Source organism: Canis lupus, chromosome 16 (assembly GCF_011100685.1).
Source record: "Canis lupus familiaris isolate Mischka breed German Shepherd chromosome 16, alternate assembly UU_Cfam_GSD_1.0, whole genome shotgun sequence".
Taxonomy (NCBI): Eukaryota; Metazoa; Chordata; class Mammalia; order Carnivora; family Canidae; genus Canis; species Canis lupus.
In genome coordinates, this window is record NC_049237.1 from 23,325,302 (window position 1) to 23,346,153 (window position 20,852).

At 40.4% G+C, this 20,852-nt stretch overlaps 1 protein-coding gene across 7 annotated transcripts in view; it reads left to right on the plus strand.

The window, feature by feature from the left end:
* Positions 1-17,712: 17,712 nt before the first annotated feature.
* The window catches only part of INTS10 (integrator complex subunit 10), a 29,524-nt gene continuing 26,384 nt past the window's right edge, over positions 17,713-20,852 (plus strand). For 3 of the 7 annotated variants that reach the window (XM_038559892.1, XM_038559893.1, XM_038559898.1), the window contains exons 1-4: positions 17,714-17,934; positions 18,473-18,540; positions 19,747-19,850; positions 20,522-20,661. In XM_038559892.1, coding sequence (XP_038415820.1) covers positions 17,806-17,934; positions 18,473-18,540; positions 19,747-19,850; positions 20,522-20,661 — 441 coding nt within the window. In that variant the 5' untranslated portion in view covers positions 17,714-17,805. Of the gene's footprint in view, positions 17,935-18,236; positions 18,304-18,472; positions 18,541-19,746; positions 19,851-20,521; positions 20,662-20,852 lie in introns of those variants that run through there. The other 4 variants (XM_038559894.1, XM_038559895.1, XM_038559897.1 and 1 more) reach the window with 3 other exon arrangements.

Genomic DNA, 20,852 nt, shown 5'->3' on the forward strand with positions numbered 1-20,852 from the left:
ATAGACATCTGGGCTCTTTCCATACTTTGGAAATATTGTGGACATTGCTGCTATAAACATTGGGTGCAGGTGTCCCTTCAAATCACTGTGTTTGTATCCTTTGGATAAATATCTAGTAGTGCAATTGCTGGGCCATAAGGTAGCTCTATTTTTACATTTTTTGAGGAACCTCTATATTATTTTCCAGAGTGGCTGCACCACTTTGCATTCCCACCCACAGTATAAGAGGGTTCCCCTTTCTCCACATCTTTGCCAACATCTATTGTTTCCTGACTCATTAATTTTAGCCATTCTGACAGGTGTGAGGTAATACCTCATTGTGGTTTTGATTTGTATTTCCCTGATGCTGAGTGATGTGGAGCATTTTTTCATGTGTCTGTTGGCCATGTGTAGGTCTTCTTTGGAGGAATGTCTGTTCACATCTGCCCATTTCTTGACTTTTGTTTTGTTTTGTTTTACAGGTGTGAAGTTTGATGAGTTCTTTATAGATTTTGGATACTAGCCCTTTTTCTGATGAGACATTGGCAAATATCTTCTCCCATTCTGTAGGGTACCTTTTAATTTTGTTGACTGTTTCCTCTGCTGTGCAGAAGCTTTTTATCCTGATAAAGTCCCAATAGTTCATATTTGCTTTTGTCTCCCTTGCCTTTGGAGATGTGTCCAGCAAGAAGCTGCTGTGCCAAGGTTACAGAGGTTGCTATCTGTGTTCTTCTCTAGGATTTTGATGGATTCCTGTCTCACATTTAGGTCTTTCATTCATTTTGAATTTTTTTAAATGTATGGCATAAGAAAATGGTGGAGTTCCATTCTTCTGCATGCTACTGTCCAGTTTTCCCAACACCATTTGTTTAAAAGACTTTTTTCCATTGGATATTCTTTCCTGCTTTTTCAAAGATACTTTGCCCATATACTTGTGGGTGTATTTACAGATTTTCTATTCTGTTCCCTTGATCTATATGTCTGGTTTTGTTATACTTGGCCTCTTCCACTCCTTCTTGTTGCACATAGCAGTCATTCTTCCTTGTTAAATATCAAAGTGGGGAAAGCCTTTCTAAATGGTTGCATGTATATACCGTGACTTATTTATTTATTCTGCTCTTGAAGGACACTTGGAGCTATTATGGATAATGCTACTATGAACATTCTTCTATATGTCTTTATTGCATAGAAGAACATATTGTGTTGAGTAAATATTTAGGAGTGGAATTGCTAGATAAAATGATACATGGATCTTCAGTTTTAGTAGATATGTCAGTTTTCCAAATTGCCTATAACCAAATGATACTCTCATGAGCAGAGTACCCACATCCTTCATAATGCTGGTTATTGTCAGTCTTTCATAATTTTAATAGTCATGTGGTTATGTAGCAGTATCTTATAATTATAATTTGTATCTTCCTTATTTCTGATGGATTTATTGGTCATTTAGACATAATCTTTTTTTTAAAATTTTTATTTATTTATGATAGTCACAGAGAGAGAGAGAGAGAGGCAGAGACACAGGCAGAGGGAGAAGCAGGCTCCATGCACCGGGAGCCCGATGTGGGATTGGATCCCAGGTCTCCAGGATCACGCCCTGGGCCAAAGGCAGGCGCCAAACCGCTGCGCCACCCAGGGATCCCTAGACATAATCTTTTATTGGTCATTTAGACATAAGCCTATTCTAATCTCTTGCCTACTTTTTTTCTGTTGGATTGCTTCTCTTTTTCTTTAAAAGTATAGAATACAAGAGGGTAAAATATTTTTTAAAAAAACAACTGCATAGGTATTCAATCATGGTAATAATAGTTATTTCTGAGTGATGGCATTTTGAGTGATTTATATTTTCTTCCTTGTGCTTTTCTGCACTTTTCTAATTTCCTATACTGATTATGTATTATTTTCAGAACATTAAGTGTTGTACCATTTTAATGAATAAAAACAATGGGATTTTGCAAAAGTTACCATCTAGGGAATAAAGATTGAATGCTGAACTGGTAAATTTATGAGATATTTGGATGATTTATGGTAGTGATTTTCAAATGATTCCAAAATGTTCTATAGCTAAAATTGAATAATAGTGCCCTTTTCCAGTTTTCAGTGGTTTCTTTTATGTTGTTTAATGCCTTAGAACCAAATTTAATACATTAAGTTTCCAAACTATACATACATCAGTGAGTTATTAAAATGTCAAATAGGATTCAGCAGAGACAAAAAATTATGGGAGTATGAACCATAGTTAGGACAATCATATTCCTATATCAAGAAGAATTTCTGCTTTCACTCCCATCAAAACTCTATTAATGCAGCAGCTTCTAAAATAAAAATATTTTCGGGGATCCCTGGGTGGCTCAGTGGTTTGGAGTCTGCCTTTGGCCCAGGGCGCGATCCTGGAGTCCCTGGATCGAGTCCTGCGTCGGGCTCCCGGCATGGAGCCTGCTTCTCCTTCTGCCTGTGTCTCTGCCTCTCTCTCTCTCTCTCTCTCTCTCTCTCTCTCTCTCTATGTCTATCATGAATAAATAAAAAATAATAAAATTTAAAAAATAAAATAAAATAAAAATATTTTCATCCTGACAAATCACAAATTAAAAGGTTTTAGGTTTCTCATACTTTGTAAAATTAAGTAGCAAATACTGATTGAATAAAACTATTCCCTGAGCAACTGGCTCGCTAATGTGGTGGAGACTCTTAGTCTCGGGGTTGTGAGTTCAAGCCCCACATTGGTTATAGAGAGCACTTAAAAATAAAATCTTTAAAAGAATACTGTTCCCAATAGTGTGAAATATAAAAAAAGAATTAAAACATGATGCATAACCTCAAAAAGCTTGCCATTTCATTGGAGAAATAAATCAAGCCCTTATGAAAGTAACAAAATGCATGATAATATATGAATGATATAGGGAGTCAAGGAAAACAGATTTAAAGGTAGGACAAAGCCTTAAGAGAATGCCTAATACAAGAAGAATATCAGCTTTGAGTAAGTATTCTTTCCTTATTATTAGGACTCTATCTGAGCACTTTGTCTCACAATAGATACTACCACGTAACAACATAAGAATTTTTATTTAAATTTATGCTACCTTCTTACTGTTATTATTGTGGCAAATCCATGGTTTTATGATGGTCTCTAAGCTACAACTCCCCAGGATCCCAAGCCTATCTCTGTTGATTTGTTATGGTCTACATCTTATTTATATAAGCAAATGTGCTTTCTTTTAGCCAAGGTATCAAGTGTGCCCTTGCATAACCTGGAATATAATTTGATACAATCCTTAAAATGTTATTAAAAATTAGTTTCCAGGGGCACTGGGTGGCTCAGTTGGTTTAGCATATAACTTTGGCTCAGATTATGATCTCGGGTTCCAGAGATTGAGCTCCATGTCGGGCTCCTTGCTCAGAGGGGAGTCTGCTTCTCCTTCTCCCTCTTCCCTCCCACTTGCACATGCTCACTCTCTCTCTAAAAGGAAATAAAATTGTTTTAAAAATTAATTTCCAGCTATTATTTTCAATAATTCTAAATTCCACACAGAAATTTTCAGTTTTCATAACTGTTAAAGTGGAATTTTGACACTGAGAATTTAAAATGAACTGTTCCAGAATGTAAGGCTAAATAAGCCTGGGCTGGCAAGGAAGATGGTAATGGAAGAAGTTCCAGAAATTTGTCTCTTGAGCTGGACAACATTGTTTTGACAAAATCTGTCTTGTGTAATCATTTTAGAATTCTGTAGTCTATGGGATGCCTGAGTGACTCAGCGGTTTGGCTCAGGACGTGATCCTGGAGTGCCAGGATTGAATTCCACATCCAGCTCCCTGTGGGGAGCCTGCCGTCTCTCTCTGCCTGTGTCTCTGCCTCTCTCTCTCTCTCTCTCTCTCTCTCATAAATAAATAAATAAAGTCTTAAAAAAAAAAGAATTCTATAGTCTATTTAAAGACTTGCAGCTTCTAGGGGACAACAGGCAGGGTAAATTGTGGTTAGTTCTGATCAATTTCACCCAATACAGCAATAGCTGCACATCCTCCCACTTCCATCCATTCGGAGTAGCTTGCAGGAGCCACAGTGAGCAAAAAGACATTGTCCACCAAAAAAACAGAGATCTATGTTCTGATCACCAGTTGCTGCACCTGATCATGAAAACATAGACACAGAGGTATGCAGCCACTGTTGGCAACTCCCCCCACCATCATTTCATGTTCCTCCAACTGAAGCAGCTTCCAGGAAATTTAAAGGGACAATGGTTATCTTATTTTCTTCCTTTTTCTCTTTTGCCCCTTTTGGAAGCCAGACATTTAAAGATTAGTTACATACACAGGAAAAGGTAGAAAGTCACCATAAAAGACCAAGAAGCAGGCTCAGAAGAGATCTGGTAAGACCTTAAGTTACACCTCAGGCAGATCCTGACATAGACACACACACACACACAAAAAAAAAAAAAGAAAGAAAGAAAGAAAGAAAGAGGAAGGAAGGAAGGAAGGAAGGAAGGAAGGAAGGAAGGAAGGAAGGAAGGAAGAAAGAAAGAAAGAAAGAAAGAAAGAAAGAAAGAAAGAAAGAAAGAAAGAAAGAAAGAAAGAAAGAAAGAAAAAACAAAACAGCAAACCCTGGGGAAAGAGGAAAATCTGACTTCCAGAAGTACCATATGATAAGATTTAAATGTCCATTTTCAATTAAAAATCACAAGGAGGGCAGCCAGGGTAGCTCAGCAGTTAAGCTCTGCTTTTGTCTCAGGGCGTGATCCTGGGGTTCACGGATTCAGTCGCACATCAAGCTCCCTGAGGGGAGCCTACGTCTCCCTCTGCCTATATCTCTGCCTCTCTCTGTGTGTCTCTCATGAATAAATAAATAAAAAATCTTAAAAAAAGATCACAAGGAATACAAAGAAACAGGAAAGTGTGGCACATTAAAAAATAATAAAAATAAACAGAAACTATCCCTGAAGAAAACCTGATATAAGAGGTGGGATTTATTTCTAACCGAAAAAAAAGTTATAATGACAAAAGAGTCATAGCAATTTTCTAGAGTAAGTTCTGGTTCTGGCCTTGAAGGATTAGTTTAAAGCGCACTTATATTCCTTCTATAAACAACTAAAAAAACTAGAAAACGTATAACAACTGTGTTCAACCATGGGGCAATATTCAGCATAGGGCTACAATCCTGCAAGAAAGGAGGCACAGTGGGTGAGCTTCAAATCCACCTGGACTTAGTGAAGGCATTTTCCAAAAACAGTATAGGAAAATGGAATCCAAGCAGAGAACCATCTCTGAGCAAAGAAACAGAAGTTGGAATTCAGAGTTGCTAAGGCACGTGAAATTTGAGGGCCAGGTTATCAGAAAGGAAGGAGCTGCAGAGAAAGAATCTCCAAAATCTGCCTAGGATTTCCCCTGGAAGTTTTTGTTTTGTTTTGTTTTTACAGATCCTAAGATATGTATGTGAAGGATGAGGTTCTGAAAAGCCTACCAGAGAAAAGCTGTTAAGGGATTGAAAACTGCAGAGAAATATCAGGAATTTCACAGTGTCAGGGAGACACTGACCCAGAAAGAAAGGAGATGCATTGGTCAATATCTTTGCAATTCAGTTTTGACATCAGAATGCTCATTTCTTAGAAGAAAAGATCATGCCCTAGACTTGAGGGCAAAATTCAAATAACCAACATTTAAAAGCCTAAAACAAAGCCTTAATAAGATCAAGGTGGTCCACATTAGGTTAGCTACCTATAAAAATAAAGTTCAACACTCTTTTATAGAAAACAAAATAGTCCAGAGCCTCTAAAATAAGTCATCAACTGTCTAGTATAGTCAGAAATTACTAGAAAGTCAAAGAAAGAAAGTGTGATCAAGAGTAAAAGGAAAATCAGTCACAGAAATAGACATACAGGGCAGCCCCGGTAGCCCAGCGGTTTAGTGCTGCCTTCAGCCTAGGGTGTGATCCTGGAGATCCGGGATCAAGTCCCACGTCAGACTCCCTGCATGGAGCTTGCTTCTCTCTGCCTGTGTCTCTGCCTCTCTCTCCCTGTGTCTGTCATGAATAAATAAATTAAATCTTAAAAGAAAAAAGAAATAGACATACAGATAACCTCAGATGTTGAAAATTGCAGGAATGAAGACATCAAAAGAACTATAGGGATGCCTGGGTGGCTCAATCATTTAAGCCTCCAACTCTCAATTTCAGCTCAGTTCACGATCTTGGGGTTGTGAGATTGAGCCCGCATTGGGCCCCACATTCAGCAAGAAGTTTGCTTGAGATTCTCTCTCCCCACTCCGTCTGCCCTTTCCTCTCTACAAAATAAAGAAATAAATAAATCTCTTGAAAAAAAAAACTATAAAAATATGTAAAAGAATCCAGAGGCAAAGTTAAATATAATGGGTAAAGAGATAAGGAATTTTAGGATCAGTCTAAAAAATCTGGATATCTGGAAAAAGAACTAAATGGAAACACCAAAACTGAAAAAGAAAAAACAATATTTGGAATCAAATTCATTGGATGGGATTAACTAAAAATTAGACACAGAAAAGAAAGGATTAGTGAATTTGAAGATAGCTCAGATCATTTAAACTGAAACACAAAGAGTACAATATTAGATCAGAAAAAAGAATGAAGCCTCAATAACCTGTGGAAAATATCGTATGATCTAACATAAGTGTAAATGAGACAGAAATAAAGCAAGAATAATATTCAAAGGAATTTTTGTCAAAATTCCAAATTTGATCAAAAAAGAAACCCACAGACAGGAAAAAGCATTGAACCCCAGCCAGAAAAGAAATTACACTAGAAAGAAATCCACCTAGAAAAAAAAATTACATCTAAGCCCATCATAGTCAAATTGCTGGAAACCAAAGATAAAGATAAAATCTTAAAAGCAAGTAGATACAGAATTTTGAGGAGGTATTTGCACACCCATGTTCATAGCAGCATTATTTACAATAACCAAAAGGTGGAAACAACACAAGTGTCCATCATTTGTAAATATGTATATTTACACAATGGAATGTACTATTCAGGAAGAACATTATGACATATGCTACAACATGGATGAACCTTGAGGACATTACACTAAGTGAAATAATCCAGTCATGAAAAAATAAATACTATATGATTCCACTTATAAAAGTTATCTAGAGTAGTCAAATTCATAACAACAAAAAGTAGCATGCTGGTTGTCAAAGGCTGGGGGATAAGAGATGGGGAATTGTTTAATGGCGTAATTTTGCAAGATTAAAGTTTTGGAGTCTATTTATACACAATGTGAATATACTTAACACTAATGAACTGTCCACTTAAAAGTTGTTAAAATGGTAAATGCTATGTTATGGATATTTTACAGCAAAATTTTTTGAAAAATTCAGAAAAGAGAACAAAAATGTGATATTAAATACAAAGGAAAAGTGATTAAAAAATGAAGCTAACTTCTCATTAGAACAAGCAAAGGGCAGAAGACAAAGAAAGAGCATCTTCAAGTGTCAAACAGAATCAAAACTGTCCACTGTCAATCTAAAATTCTACATTGAATGAAAATATCCTGCAAAAATGAATGCAAAATAGAGACATAGTCATGTAAATGAACATTTAAATAATTTGTTGCCTACAAATCTATACTGCAAGAAATATGAAGGAAACTTCTTTAGGCTGCAGGAATATGATAGAAATTCGATTTATATGAAGGAAAAAGGAGCACTGGAAATATTAAAGATATTGGTAAAGACAAAAGCAGTTTCTTAGTTCCTTAAATTTTTTAAAGGTCAAACAGTTATAGAAAAATCATTTAAACAGAATGACCTGTGGGAGAGTATCATATAGTCTACAATTAATTAACAATTGTTTACATTTTACCATTTATAATATGCACAGAAGTATAATATATGTGACAATAACAGCACAAAGGGTAGGAGAGGGGTAAATGGATCTTGCTGTTTTGTTCTTCTTCAAGAACTGGTAAAACAAAGAAGAAAATGCAGTGACAAGAGAAGCATGAGAATGGATTTGCATGAAGCAGGAGCAAAACAAAGGATTGTCAGTTCTGCACAGCGTATAGTGAAGGGCTGAGGGCTGCTTTTTTCCTATTCTATACTCTCTTCTGCCCTCTAGTCTCCAAATGGCGGAAACCTAGAAACTGTTAGCTGAGTTCCCTCTATCTTCTTGTTAGGTTCATCCACTAGAGTAGCATGGGATCTTGGAGGGCAGAAAGAAAGAGAAGTAGAGTATTGCTTGTCCACTCTCTCTTCCTGTATGAGCACAAGGAGTTTGGCAGTGGCTATATCCCTCTATAATAGCAGCTTCTGCTAGGATGCCCCTCCTCCATGACCTCAGCATTCATCCTTCAGATAGAAAGTTTGCAATCCTGTTACCACTAGTTCCTGGTCACACAACATCCCCCGTTGTTTCTCTTAACTCCATGCACGCTGCCGTAAATGACTCCTTCATTAAGTGCACACAGGGATATGGAATACTGGAAAAACAATGGCACGTTGTGGCATTACACTTAAACAAATTATGGTGCTGTGGGCACGGGATGGCATGCAGGGAGGAGAAAAGACTTGGAACATCGCTGGATTGCTGTGGTGATGATAAGCAGGTTGGCAGCTTTGAAAAAGGGAAGCTTGGTATCTTGAACTTTCAATTCAAGGCATGGGTTGAAATGAGATGGCTTGTAATGACCTCCAAGGAGTTTGTTATCTCTTTCCTGCTGGGCTGCAATGACTGGGTATGGGGTACCTATTCTGCAAGAGTCACCCCATTATCTCTCATTGTCTCCAGGGACAGAAAGAGTTAAATTTCAAAATGACAGAGTATTTGCATGGCCTTGAAGTGTCTCTCTATAGTTTACTCATTGCTGCCAGGGGGAAAAACAATAACAATGAAGAAATCAGACAACACCTTGAATGTGTCATCACCAGTGAGGGGCAGACCTGCATCGTATGCTTCCAGATGTGATCCTTGAGAAGGATAAAAACCACGTATGTAATATTCATTAACCTGGGAATGCATACCTGAATCTAAAGAAGGATCAGATGAGCACAGAATGAGGAACTTTCCATTTAAAAGAAAATAGAGGGGAGATATATTCTTCAAAAATATCAAAGCCATAAAAAACAAAGACAGACTGTAGAAATATTTTAGACTGAAGAACACTAAGTGAAAAGTAAATGCGATATCTGAGCCATGACTGGATTCTTCACTCAAGGGGGGAAATGCTATGAAAATTGGCATAGAGATGGTAGTTTGGATAAAACAAATTTACTGTGGCTAATGTAAGAGAATATCCATATTCTTAGAAAACACATACTGAAATATTTAGGAATAAAGGACCATGACAATGCAATCTAGTTTCAAATTGTTTGGTAAAAATATATATTATGTATACATACATATATATGCAGAGAATGAGCAAAGAAAGAGAATATCATGCATATGACACAGCAAATGAAGTAAAATATGAACAGTAAGTGAAACTGGATGAAGGGTACATATTAGTTTGCTAGAGCTGCCATACAGGGGAGCCTGGGTGGCTCAGTTGGTTAAGAGTCTGCCTTCAGCACAGGTCATGATCTCAGGATCCTGGGATCGAGCCCTGTGTTGAGTTTCCTAAGCAGGGGGTCTGCTTCTCCCTTTGCCCCTCTTCCTGCTTGTGTTCTCTCTCAAAGAAACAAATAAAATCTTAAAAAAAAAAAAAAAAACACTACACACTAGTAGTATTACCATTGGCTTAAATGACAGAATATATTGTCTTACAGTTCTGGAGGCTAGCAGTCCAAGAACAACGTGTCAGCTGGCGTTGGTTCCTTCTAAGGGCTAAGAGTGATAAATTGCTTCAGGCCTGTCTCCTGACTTCTGGAGGTTTGCTCACAATCTTTGGCATTCCCTGGCTTATACTTACAACACTTTGATCTCTGGCTTCATGTTCACGTGGCATTCTCCCTGTATGCACATATGTCTCTATGTCTATATTTCCCCTTTTTGTATAAGGACACCAGTCTTACTGGATTAGGGCCTACACCAATGCAATGACCTCAAGTTTAAAGCTCGATGACTTCTGTAAAAACCTTGTTTCTTTTCTTTTCTTAATTCTGCTTTATTCATTCTATTTAAAGATTTTATCCATTTATTCGTGAGAGACACAGAGAGAGAGAGGCAGAGACACAGGCAAAGGGAGAAGCAGACTCCATGCAAGGAGCCTGACGCGGGACTGGATTCCGGGTCTCCAGGATCACACCCTGGGCTGAAGGCGGCGCTAAACCGCTGAGCCACTGGGGCGACCCAAGACCTTGTTTCTAAATAAGATTACCTTCTACAGTACTAGGGGCTTGGACTTCCACATATCCATTTTGGGGGGACATAATTCAACCTGTTACAGATATACAAATAATTTTTATAGTATTTTTATTTTGTAACTTTTCTGTAGGTTTGAAATTATTCCCAAGTAAAAAAAAAAATTTTTTTTTAAGGAAAAGAAATTCCTGGGGTGCCTGAGTGGCTCAGGCAGTTAAGCAGCAGCTTTCAACTCAAGTGATGATGTTGAAGTCCTGGGACCAAGCCCCACGTCAGGCTCCCTGCTGCGCAGGGAGTCTGCTTCTCCCTCTTCCTCTGCCTCTCCCCCACTCATGCTCACTCTCTCAAATAAATAAATAAAATCTTAAAGAAAGAAGAAAAAAGGAAGAGATATTTCTGTTTGACCCAGAGAGTGAATTACAAAACCTATTCCAGGAATAAATAAAGGAATATGTCCCAAAGGAATCATTAGATTCAACCAGTGTGCATTCATAAGACCTTTGGAATGGGTAATAAGGGCATTGTCCAGAAAGGACAAGTTGTAAAATTAGGTAGGGCCAAATGTATCCATATGCGTGTGCGCGCCAAGAACTCTAGATTCCATATGACCAGCAACAAAAATCTAGGAGCTGCTACTCAAATGTGCATGTTTTTGCCCCAATAGGGCCTTGCCAGAGGATCCATACAGCATCGCTATCTATCACATTTTTAATCCTATTGGATTTGTTCCAGTAGTTTCAGATCTGTCTTCCACCTTGGTCCTGAAGTGGCTGTGAGAGTACCAATGGTTCTAAGAGTTTGCTTGTTCAGTCTGGTTCAGAGGCGGCCTAGATTGAGATGCTGCAATTTTCCTAGCATACTTTAGAGAAAGGAGTCTGATGATTTAATGAAATGGGAATATTAGAGTTAATTCATAATGTGCAGCCTGCTTAGCCAACCCCTACCATACAACCCAGGATGGTCCAGAAATGCATTAATGAAGAGAGTACCCTCAGCCATAAAAATCTTTATGTTAACTGTTCTCTGTAGGCCAGAGATGCTGGTGGGAGATGTTGTCATAGAATTGTGTTTCCTGCACAGCAAAGGAAATTATCAACAAAATGAAAGGGCACCTTACTGAATGGAAGAAAATATTTGCAATCATATATCTGACAAGGGCTAATATCCAAAATATACAAAGAACACATATCTTATTAGCAAACAAACAATTTTATTTAAAAAGGGGCAGATGATCTGAATAGAATTTTTCCAAAGAAAACATACAGATGACCAACAGGCACATAAAAAGATACTTAACATCATTAATCATCAGAGAAATGCAAATCAAAACCACAATGAGATACCACCTTATCCCTGTTTAAAATGGCTAACACCAAAAAGGTAAGAAATAACATGTGTTGGTGAATATGTGGAAAAAAGGGGACCCTTGTGCACTGTCAGTGGGAATGCAAATTGGTGCAGCCACTATAGGAAACAGTATGGAGATTCCTCAAAAAATCATTTGTAGGACTACCATATGATCCAGCAATTTCACTTCTAGGTATTTATCTAAAGAAAATGAAAGCACTATTTCTAAAAATATATATGCACCCCCATGTTCACAGCGAACATTATTCACAGAGGCATTATTTACAATAGCAAAGATGTGGAAACCACCTAATCATTGATAGATGAATGGATAAAAAAGATGTAGTATGAATATACAATGGAATACTACTCAGCCATAAAAAAGAATGGAATTTTGACATTTGTGACAACATGGATTGACCTTGAGAGCATTATGCTAAGTGAAATATGTCAGAAAAAGACAAATACCATATGATCTTACTTATGTGTGGAATCTAAAAACCAAAACAAACAAAAACCTAAAACCAAAAAAGTCAAGCTTGTAGATACAGAGAACAGACTGGTGGTTGCCAGAGGGGAGGATGGTGAGGGGGATGCAAAATGGGGGAGAGGGTCAAAAGGTACAAAATTTTAGTTACTGAATAAGTAAACCATGGGGATATAATATACAGCGTGGTGACCATAGTTAATAATACTGTTTTGAATATCTGAAAGTTGCCAAGACAGTAATTTTAAAAGGCTTTACCACAAGAAAAAATGTTTTTTGTTAACAGTGAATGGTAACTATATGGATGGATGTTAACTAGACTTATTGTGGTGATCATTTCACAATACATACAAATGTTCAAACACTATGTTGTATACCTAAAACTAACATAATGTTATATGTCAATTATACCTCAGGGAAAAAAAATAATGCAAGAATTGGGTTTCCTGATTCCAATAGGAATAATGGGATCCCTGTGTAGTAGAGATCAGGTGGCAACACTTGACCATTAGAGAGAAAGTGGAGACAATGACCATAATAAGCTTCAGGGACACAGTGGCAATCAGAGCATTATGGCCCTCAGAGGTGTGTGGCAGTGGTTAATTGATCATGAAGTTCCTCAGAATAAGATAGATGGGCAGCCTACTGATTCATAAAATCAGAGAAACTCTAAACCAAGTGAGCAGCAATTTGACTTTAGTGACTGTTTATGTAAAGTACCCAATTCCTAGACTCAAGTCAGTTCAGATTCAGGGTTCTGTACCCAAGGTAGAGGCTACATCCCTTTGAAAAAGCACTTTGTGGACACCTGAGTGGCTCAGTTGGTTGAGCGTCTGCTTTTGGCTCAGGTCATGATCCCAGAGTCCTGGGATTGAGTCTCACGCCAGGCTCCCCACAGGGAGCCTGCCTCTCCCTCTTCCTGTGTCCCTGCCTCTCCCTGTGTGTCTCTCATGAATAAATAAATAAAATCTTTAAAAAAAAAAAAAAAAGAAGGAACGAAGGAAGGAACAAAGGAAGGAACGAAGGAAAGAACGAAGGAAGGGCAAGCACTTTGCAAAAGACATCTGGATGGTACAGTCAATTAAGCATCCAATTCTTGGATTTTGGCTCAGGGTCATGGGATTTAACCGTGAGTCAGGCTCCACGCCCAGCATGGAATCTGCTTAGGACTCTCCCTGTGCTCCTCCCCTGCCACATGTGCATGCACACGAATGCATACACACACACACACACACACTCTCTCTCTCTCTCTCTCAAATAAATAAATAAATCTTTAAAAACAAAGAGAAAGAAAAAGACTTTGCAACTTTGCCAGAATTTCATATCATGAATCTTCCTTAAAGCCTTCCACAGAGGATGTGCAACCATTAATTGGGGTGATAGGCACTGAGGAAGAGAAAACCTGGGTTCCTCAAGGTAATTAGATAATGAATTAATGTGGATTAATTAATTCTGAGTTAGTTAATTAAGTCTGAATATCATTCAGAGGCTGCCAAGGGCCCACAGCACTATCTTGGCCTACCAGTCAGGTCATAAGTGGTGTCTTGGTCCATGGCTATCTCACAGTATGTCCAACAAATCTCACAGAAAATGATCCTATAATTATTTCTCCACAAACATACTTAGCAACTAAAGAAAGAATCCTCTGATTCTTTTCCTAACAAAGTAAGACCCATTGTGTAGGGAGGGTAGAATAAGAAAGTCTCTGTTATTGGGCAGCCTGGGTGGCTCAGAGGTTTAGCGCCGCCTTTGGCTGGGGGTATGATCCTGGAGACCTGGGATCAAGTCCCATATCGGGCTCCCTGCATGGGGCCTGCTTCTCCCTCTGCCTGTGTCTGTGCATCTCTCTCTCTGTGTATGTCTCTCATTAATAAATAAATAAATAAAGTCTTTAAAAAAAAAGTCTCTGTTATTGAAAGATGCATGGTAGGTGATTCCCATTACATCCCACTTAATTCAACTGCTGGTTCTTCCTTGAAAAAGCAGATGGATCTTGGAGAATGACTATGAGTTATCATGAACTTAACGAGGTATTCGTGTTAACTGCAGGTACTGTTCCAGATGTATATCTTTACTTTGTAGTAAAGCAAATTAGCACACTTCCGATATGTGGTAAGCAAATGATAAGTTGTATGGGGTCCATAGAATCCTATGCCTGTGACATAGGTATATTGTGTGGAGCTTCTGACAGGGGCCAAAAGGAGAACTACAGTGCAAGCCCAAAGGAAGCCCATTTGAGAAGCGGCTCCTTAGGCAGCCCGGGTGGTTTAGCGCTGCCTTCAGCCCAGGGTGTGATCCTGGAGACCCGGGATCAAGTCTCAAGTTGGGATCCCTGCATGGAGCCTGCTTCTCCCTCTGCCTGTGTCTCTGCCTCTCTCTCTCTCTGTCTCTCTCTCATGAATAAATAAATAAAATCTTAAAAAAATAAAAGAAAAGAAAAAAGAAAAGAAAAGAAAAGCAGCTCCTAGATTGCTACTGGATCCTGGTCAACATTGACCCCTGACCTAAGGGATATCAACTGACCTGTGATCTGAGGTGCCCATCATGAACTTGCTATTATCTAAAATATTATTTATAGTCCCATAATAAAGATGAGAGTGTATACTATCATTCTACTATTTAGTGGAAATACAGTAAATAAGAGAGAGCCTGAGCAGGTCTGAAAATCACAAGAAATGTTCATAAGCATGGCTCAGAGTCCCATGTAGATACGTCTATTGCTTTACCACCTCTCCATGAGCTCACATTGTGGCCTCATGAGAGTACCTGGTATACACAAGGGTGTGTACAGTGTGCTTGCATCTGGAAGTGGGTGACCACCAAATGGCAGCCACACTCAGAGTTAGCCCTAAAAACACAATAAAAGAAAATATCTCGGGCAACCCAGGTGGCTCAGCAGTTTAGCGCAACTTCAGCCCAGGGCATGATCCTGGAGACCCGGGATCGAGTCCCATGTCGGGCTCCCTGCATGGAGCCTGTTTCTCCCTCTGTCTATGTCTCTGCCTCTCTCTGTGTCTCTCATGAATAAGTAAAATTTTTTTTAAAAAAGGAAATATCTCCAGCAGGTAGAACTTTGGGTAGCTCATCCAATGATCCACTCTGGAAAGACAGTCTGAGGTATTAATCTCTACTGACATGAGAAGTCACTGGCAGATTGTCTGACAGATCAAGGACTTAGAGCAAAATTGGAAGATTGGTGAAAAAGAGACTTGGGACTAATATGGACTCTCAGAATGGGTACAAAATGTAAAAGGCAGTTGTATTTTACATAATTGCTTCCCAGAGGACATCCACAGCAAAGAAGATGCTCACTAATCAGGTGGTAATAAGATGACTCATCCCGTGGATGTCAGTCTATCTCTTTCCTCAGCCAGTGTTTGCTCAGTGGATCCATGGAAAAAGTGGCATGACAGCAGAAATGCTATGTGTACAGCAGGGATGCTATGTGTGAGCTCAACATGAACTTTCCCTCACCAAGGATGGTATGACTGGAGCTACCACTGAGTGTCCAAAAGGCCAATGGCAGGAGCCAAAACCAGACCCCCAAAATGGCACCATTTCCTCAGTAGGGAGCAGTCAGCTAGGTAGTGAAAAGCTGATTACTTTACACTGGACCTGTTCTTCAGGGAGAAGGGAGTGATTTGTCTTTACGGAAATTCATACTACTCAGATTTGCCCCCATAACATTCTGCGTGTTCCACCATTCATGCACTTACAGACACCTTATTCATCACCATCGTATCCCATACAATATCACTTCAAGGCCCAAGAACTCATTTTTATGGCAAAAGAAATGTGGCAGAGGGAACAGGCACAACACATTCACTGGTCTTACTCTGTTCCCAACACCCAGAAGCAGGTGGCCTGATAAAATGGTAGAGTATGGTCTACTAGAAGCTTAATAAAGGTGTCAACTAAATCACATCCCATGAGGTCGGGGAACTGTTCTCTCCGACACAGGATATGCTTTAAACCAAGCAGGGGTGGGAGGAGACAGTGGCTCCTCAAAATATGCCCAATAACCCACTAATGGAATTTTTTCTGTCTCTATTAAATCTTGTGCCCTGCAAATTTGGAAGTCCTAATTCTGAAGAGAAGAGGGTAACCACCAGGGAATGTGTTCAGGATTCCACTGAATTGGAAGCAAGATTGTCACCTGACCATTTTGAGTAAAGGAGAAGATATTTAAAAGTGCTGTTTTTACAATGGTATCATAAGCAAAATAGCAAAATAAAAGAGCTGTGACTTTAATAAATTTGATAGCACTTTTTTTTTTTTTAATACTGCTGCTTTGTGCCTGCCCTTTCTGGTACTTCTCTCTAAAATTAGCATACTAACTCACCACTCACTTTAAGATTGTTTATTTATTTATTTTTAAGATTTTATTTACTTATTCATGAGAGACACGAGAGAGAGAGAGAGAGAGAGAGAGAGAGAGAGAGAGGCAGAGACACAGACAGAGGGAGAAGCAGGGTCCTTGAGAGGAGCCAGATGAAGGATTCCATCCCTAGTTTTCCAGATCACAACCTGAGCAGAAGGCAGACACTCAACCACTGAGCCACCCAGGCGTCCCTAAGATCATTTATTTATAAATTATCACAATTTATAAGAATGTATTAGACCTTATATATACCCATGAATAGTAATATATATATTCATAATTTATTTAAAATATAATTTGTCATGTATATAAATACCCAGTAATTTCTATCTTTAAAACATACCAGCTTTGAATCCTTAATCTCTTGGCTTTAAATCAAATAAATCAAAGATATCAGTCGTAAATAGAACTTGCTAAAACTTTTTGCATATAGAACTTGGATTGAAAACAAATGAATCCGCATCTTGGTACATTTTTCCTAGTAGACAGGTAAGTATTGCTTCTCTAGCTCTTAAATGCGGCCTCTCCTTCACCAGAGCAGGGAGACGATTTTGTTTTCCTCCTCTGAGATGGAAAACAAATCTGGCGTTTGGGTGAAAATGACACTGATCTGATGGGAAAGAGATCATTAAAATGGCCTGTTTTTCCTTAGGCCACCTCATCGTCAACCCTCTGCTGGGACAGGAATCATCTTTGCAGCTCCCACTGCATGCAGCAGAGCACTTCCCAAGTGCTCGGTACTGCAACAGCTCAGTGCCTGTGGCAAAAGTCAGCGAATAAAGACGCGAGAACAGATTGTGGACACATTCAGGAAAGACAAAATGTGCCAGAACAAGCGCTAAGAACGACCCTGCCCTCTGTGCCTTGCACCCTCAGCCGGCCCCAGACTGTCGGCTCGTAAACCTAATCCCGGGCAAGGACCCGGGCCAGGTTAGGTTCCTCCACTCCTCCCGGGCCGAGGGAGCTCCGCGCCCCGCCCCCGCCGCTCTCTAGGCCGCCCGGGACCCTCGGGGACCCCCGGGACCGCCCCTAGGCTACGAGAGCCTGCGGAGGGAGCTCGGCGACTACAGGCTCGCGCGCAGGCTCCCTGGCTGGAACAGTCACGCTGGAGCCCGCGAGAGTGCGATTCCCTTCTCCACATTTTGGAGGTGACCGGGAAAAGACCGCACAGAAATCCTGGTCCCCGGAGGCGGCGGGGGCTGGGCGGTTCCTCGCAAAACCCGGAGAGCTGTTCCGGATCGGCCAGCCCGACATGCGCAGAAGGTACCCCCGCGGCGGCGGCGGCGGCGGCGGCGTCTCTAGAGCCGGAAGGTAAACGGCCTGTGCTGCCGGCGGCCGGGCGCCTCCGGGGTCATGTCGGCCCAGGGTGACTGCGAGTTCCTGGTGCAGCGAGCCCGGGAGCTGGTGCAGCAGGACCTGTGGGCAGCCAAAGCGTGGCTCATCACGGCCCGCAGCCTCTACCCCGCCGACTTCAACATCCAGGTGAGGTCCGGGCGGCCGCGCGGTGGAGGGGCGGGCGCTTCGCAGGCCCCCAGCCTCGGGTCCCTCTCCTCTCACCCCTGCCCGCTCCCCGACCCCCCGCGCCCGCCCTCCCCCCGCGAGACCCGCACCGTGACCCCGCTGGAGGCCGGCCGGGCGGGGGACTGCAGGCAGGGGTGCCCTGCTGCCGGCTCGGTGGCCGGATGGCACCGCGGCGCCCCGGGAACGGCGCTCGCTCCTCGTTTGTCAGCGCGGCGGCCATTTGTGCAGCGCTTGCTGCTTTGGGCACGTCATCCCGCCGGCCTTGGGGACCGAAGGGTGGTAAGGGAGCCCGAGGGTCGCATGCTAGGCCCCGGGGCCCTGCGTAACCAGGTGATGCTCAGGGGTCAGGCCCCCGGGCTGGGGGTGCGGGGTGCTGGGTGCAGGTTGGGACCGCGGAGCCAGGACCAGCCCCGGGCGGAGTCGTGACCCGCCCCCCTCCCCCCCCCTCGTGTCGGCCGTTCTCTCTGTGACCCGTGGGTCTGATGTCTGTCTATTGCAGTACGAGATGTACACCATTGAGCGGAACGCCGAGAGGACTGCCACCGCCGGGAGATTGCTCTACGACATGTGAGTGTATGTGGTGACCTCAGCCGGCCCTGCCCTGAACCTCTCAGGAGGCTGTGTGTGTGAGGGAGAGGAGATCTTTAAGATCACCTCCCTGCTCTGAACCCTGGTCTTGAGGCCAGGCCTTCAGTTAACTGCCGGCATTCCTACTCTGCAAGAAGTCTTCCTCTGTTTTATTCTTGTCAAAATTTTTCTTTCCAATAATCCGTTTTATTTTGGAAATAATACAAGCTCTTTGCAGTTCAAACACTACTGAAGGATAGAGAGTGACACATGAAGGTCCCTCTGACTCAACCAAAGTTCTGTGTGTCTGTATACACGTGTAGACACAGGACCATACAGACAGGTGGGGTTTTGTGGGGAAGGGTCACAACAAAACTACTCATCATCTGCTGCAGCGTACTCTCTTCACCCACTGGAATGGAGGGACGCCTTTATTTTTCAGTATGCATACTGTATTTGATATATGGATTATATCTTTTTCATATTTGCATGTCAATAAGCAATTTTGTATGCATATTTTGGTGTTTTTCTATAGAGTCCATTCTTAAACATTGATTTTCACAGTCAAGTATGTACACGTTTTATATGTTGACACACTATCGAATTACTCTCCAAAAAAACGCTATTCCAGTTTACCTTTCTACTAACAATGTATAAGAGTGCCCATTTTCCCACACATTTGCAAACATGGATATTATCAGTCTTATCAGATTTTATTTTTTGCCAATGTGATAGAAAGTGATATCTTTTTATTTATTTATTTATTTATTTATTTATTTATTTATTTATTTATTTATTTTTATATCTTGTTATTTTTAAAAATTTCTGCTCATTGTATTACTAATAAGACTGAGTATCTTCTCAAGTGTTCTCTCTTTGCTGTCTGTATTCTTTCTGTGATTTGTCTTTGCCCACTTTTTGGTTTTTTTTCTTTGGGTTCTTTTCTCTTGTTGATATTGAGAAGTGCTTTATGTATTATGGACATTTGTCTTTTTTCACTTCTAAGAACCTCCAAAGACTTTTGGATTAACTTCATTTTCCTTAATTAGTTTCTATTTTTATATGCTTTTTGATTTGATTTGGTATATCCACATATTTACTTGGAATAAAGAAAAATGTTTATCTCTTCTAGTGCCAATGTTCTTTTCTTCTTCTAATACTATGTAGATTCTGACGTTTTAATTTAACACATTCATTTTAAAATAGGTTTGTGAATTTCCCTGACCAGCCAGTGGTATGGAGAGAAATCAGCATTATTACATCAGCACTGAGGAACGATTCACAGGATAAACAAACCCAATTTTTAAGAAGTAAGAGCAGAGTGACACTTAATGATGTAAAATTTCTGTTTCTAGAATACTAAGTTATATACCATAATTGCAAAAAAACTCACATCTGTGGTATTGGTACACAAATGTGTGTTTTGTTCTTGACAACTCAGGTCTACAAATGGTGTCATTTAGTCCCTTGAGCATTTGCTTCGAAACCTCTAACCTTCCTTAAAGTGTGTGGTTGTATCAGCCCAGGGAATTAAAGATGTTTTTAACAGGTTTTGCAATGATCAGAAAGCATCTGTAGATGAGGCAGATGTCCACAAAACAGGAGGAGACTTTTAGTGATTTATGACCTTTCTTGTTAACCTTCACTCTGTGTTGGTTGCTTTAGCCAATCAAAGATTTCCTCTTTGAGGAATCAAAGCACATCCTCTTTGTCTCAGCCAACAGCAAGCACTGTTGTGACCCTTCACAAGCACCATTCTTGTCTTCTGGATCCAATAAGGCTTCCAGATGTTTTAGGGTCTTGCAGCAAACCTGTGTCCAATACCATCTGACCCAAAAGCCTTCTAGGTTGTAGATAAAACCAAACAATGATCCTAAATGTAGTATTTACTGTTTTGTACATGAAAATACCTTATTTCCTCTTTAGCTTCAGGATCTTCTTTCTTAAAGAAATTTTTTAAAGTTAAATGTGTTATGTACAGGTTTATTTGAAACTCTCCCTGGTCGAGTACAGTGCGAAATGTTACTAAAGGTTACGGAACAATGCTTCAACACATTGGAACGATCAGAAATGTTGCTTCTACTTTTGAGACGCTTCCCTGAAACAGTGGTGCAGCATGGGGTATGATTTTGATCCTTTCCTCTTTCTTAAGAGAAAATGAAATCGATCAATACATTCATTAGTTGGGTCAAAAGCTATAGTGTATATTCTTCTAAAGCAGAGATTCTAAAGAGCACTAAGCAAGATTGAACTTAAATCAAGGAATCTGTCAGTAAAGCTAAAGGGATTTCACTGTTTTCAAACTTTATAAA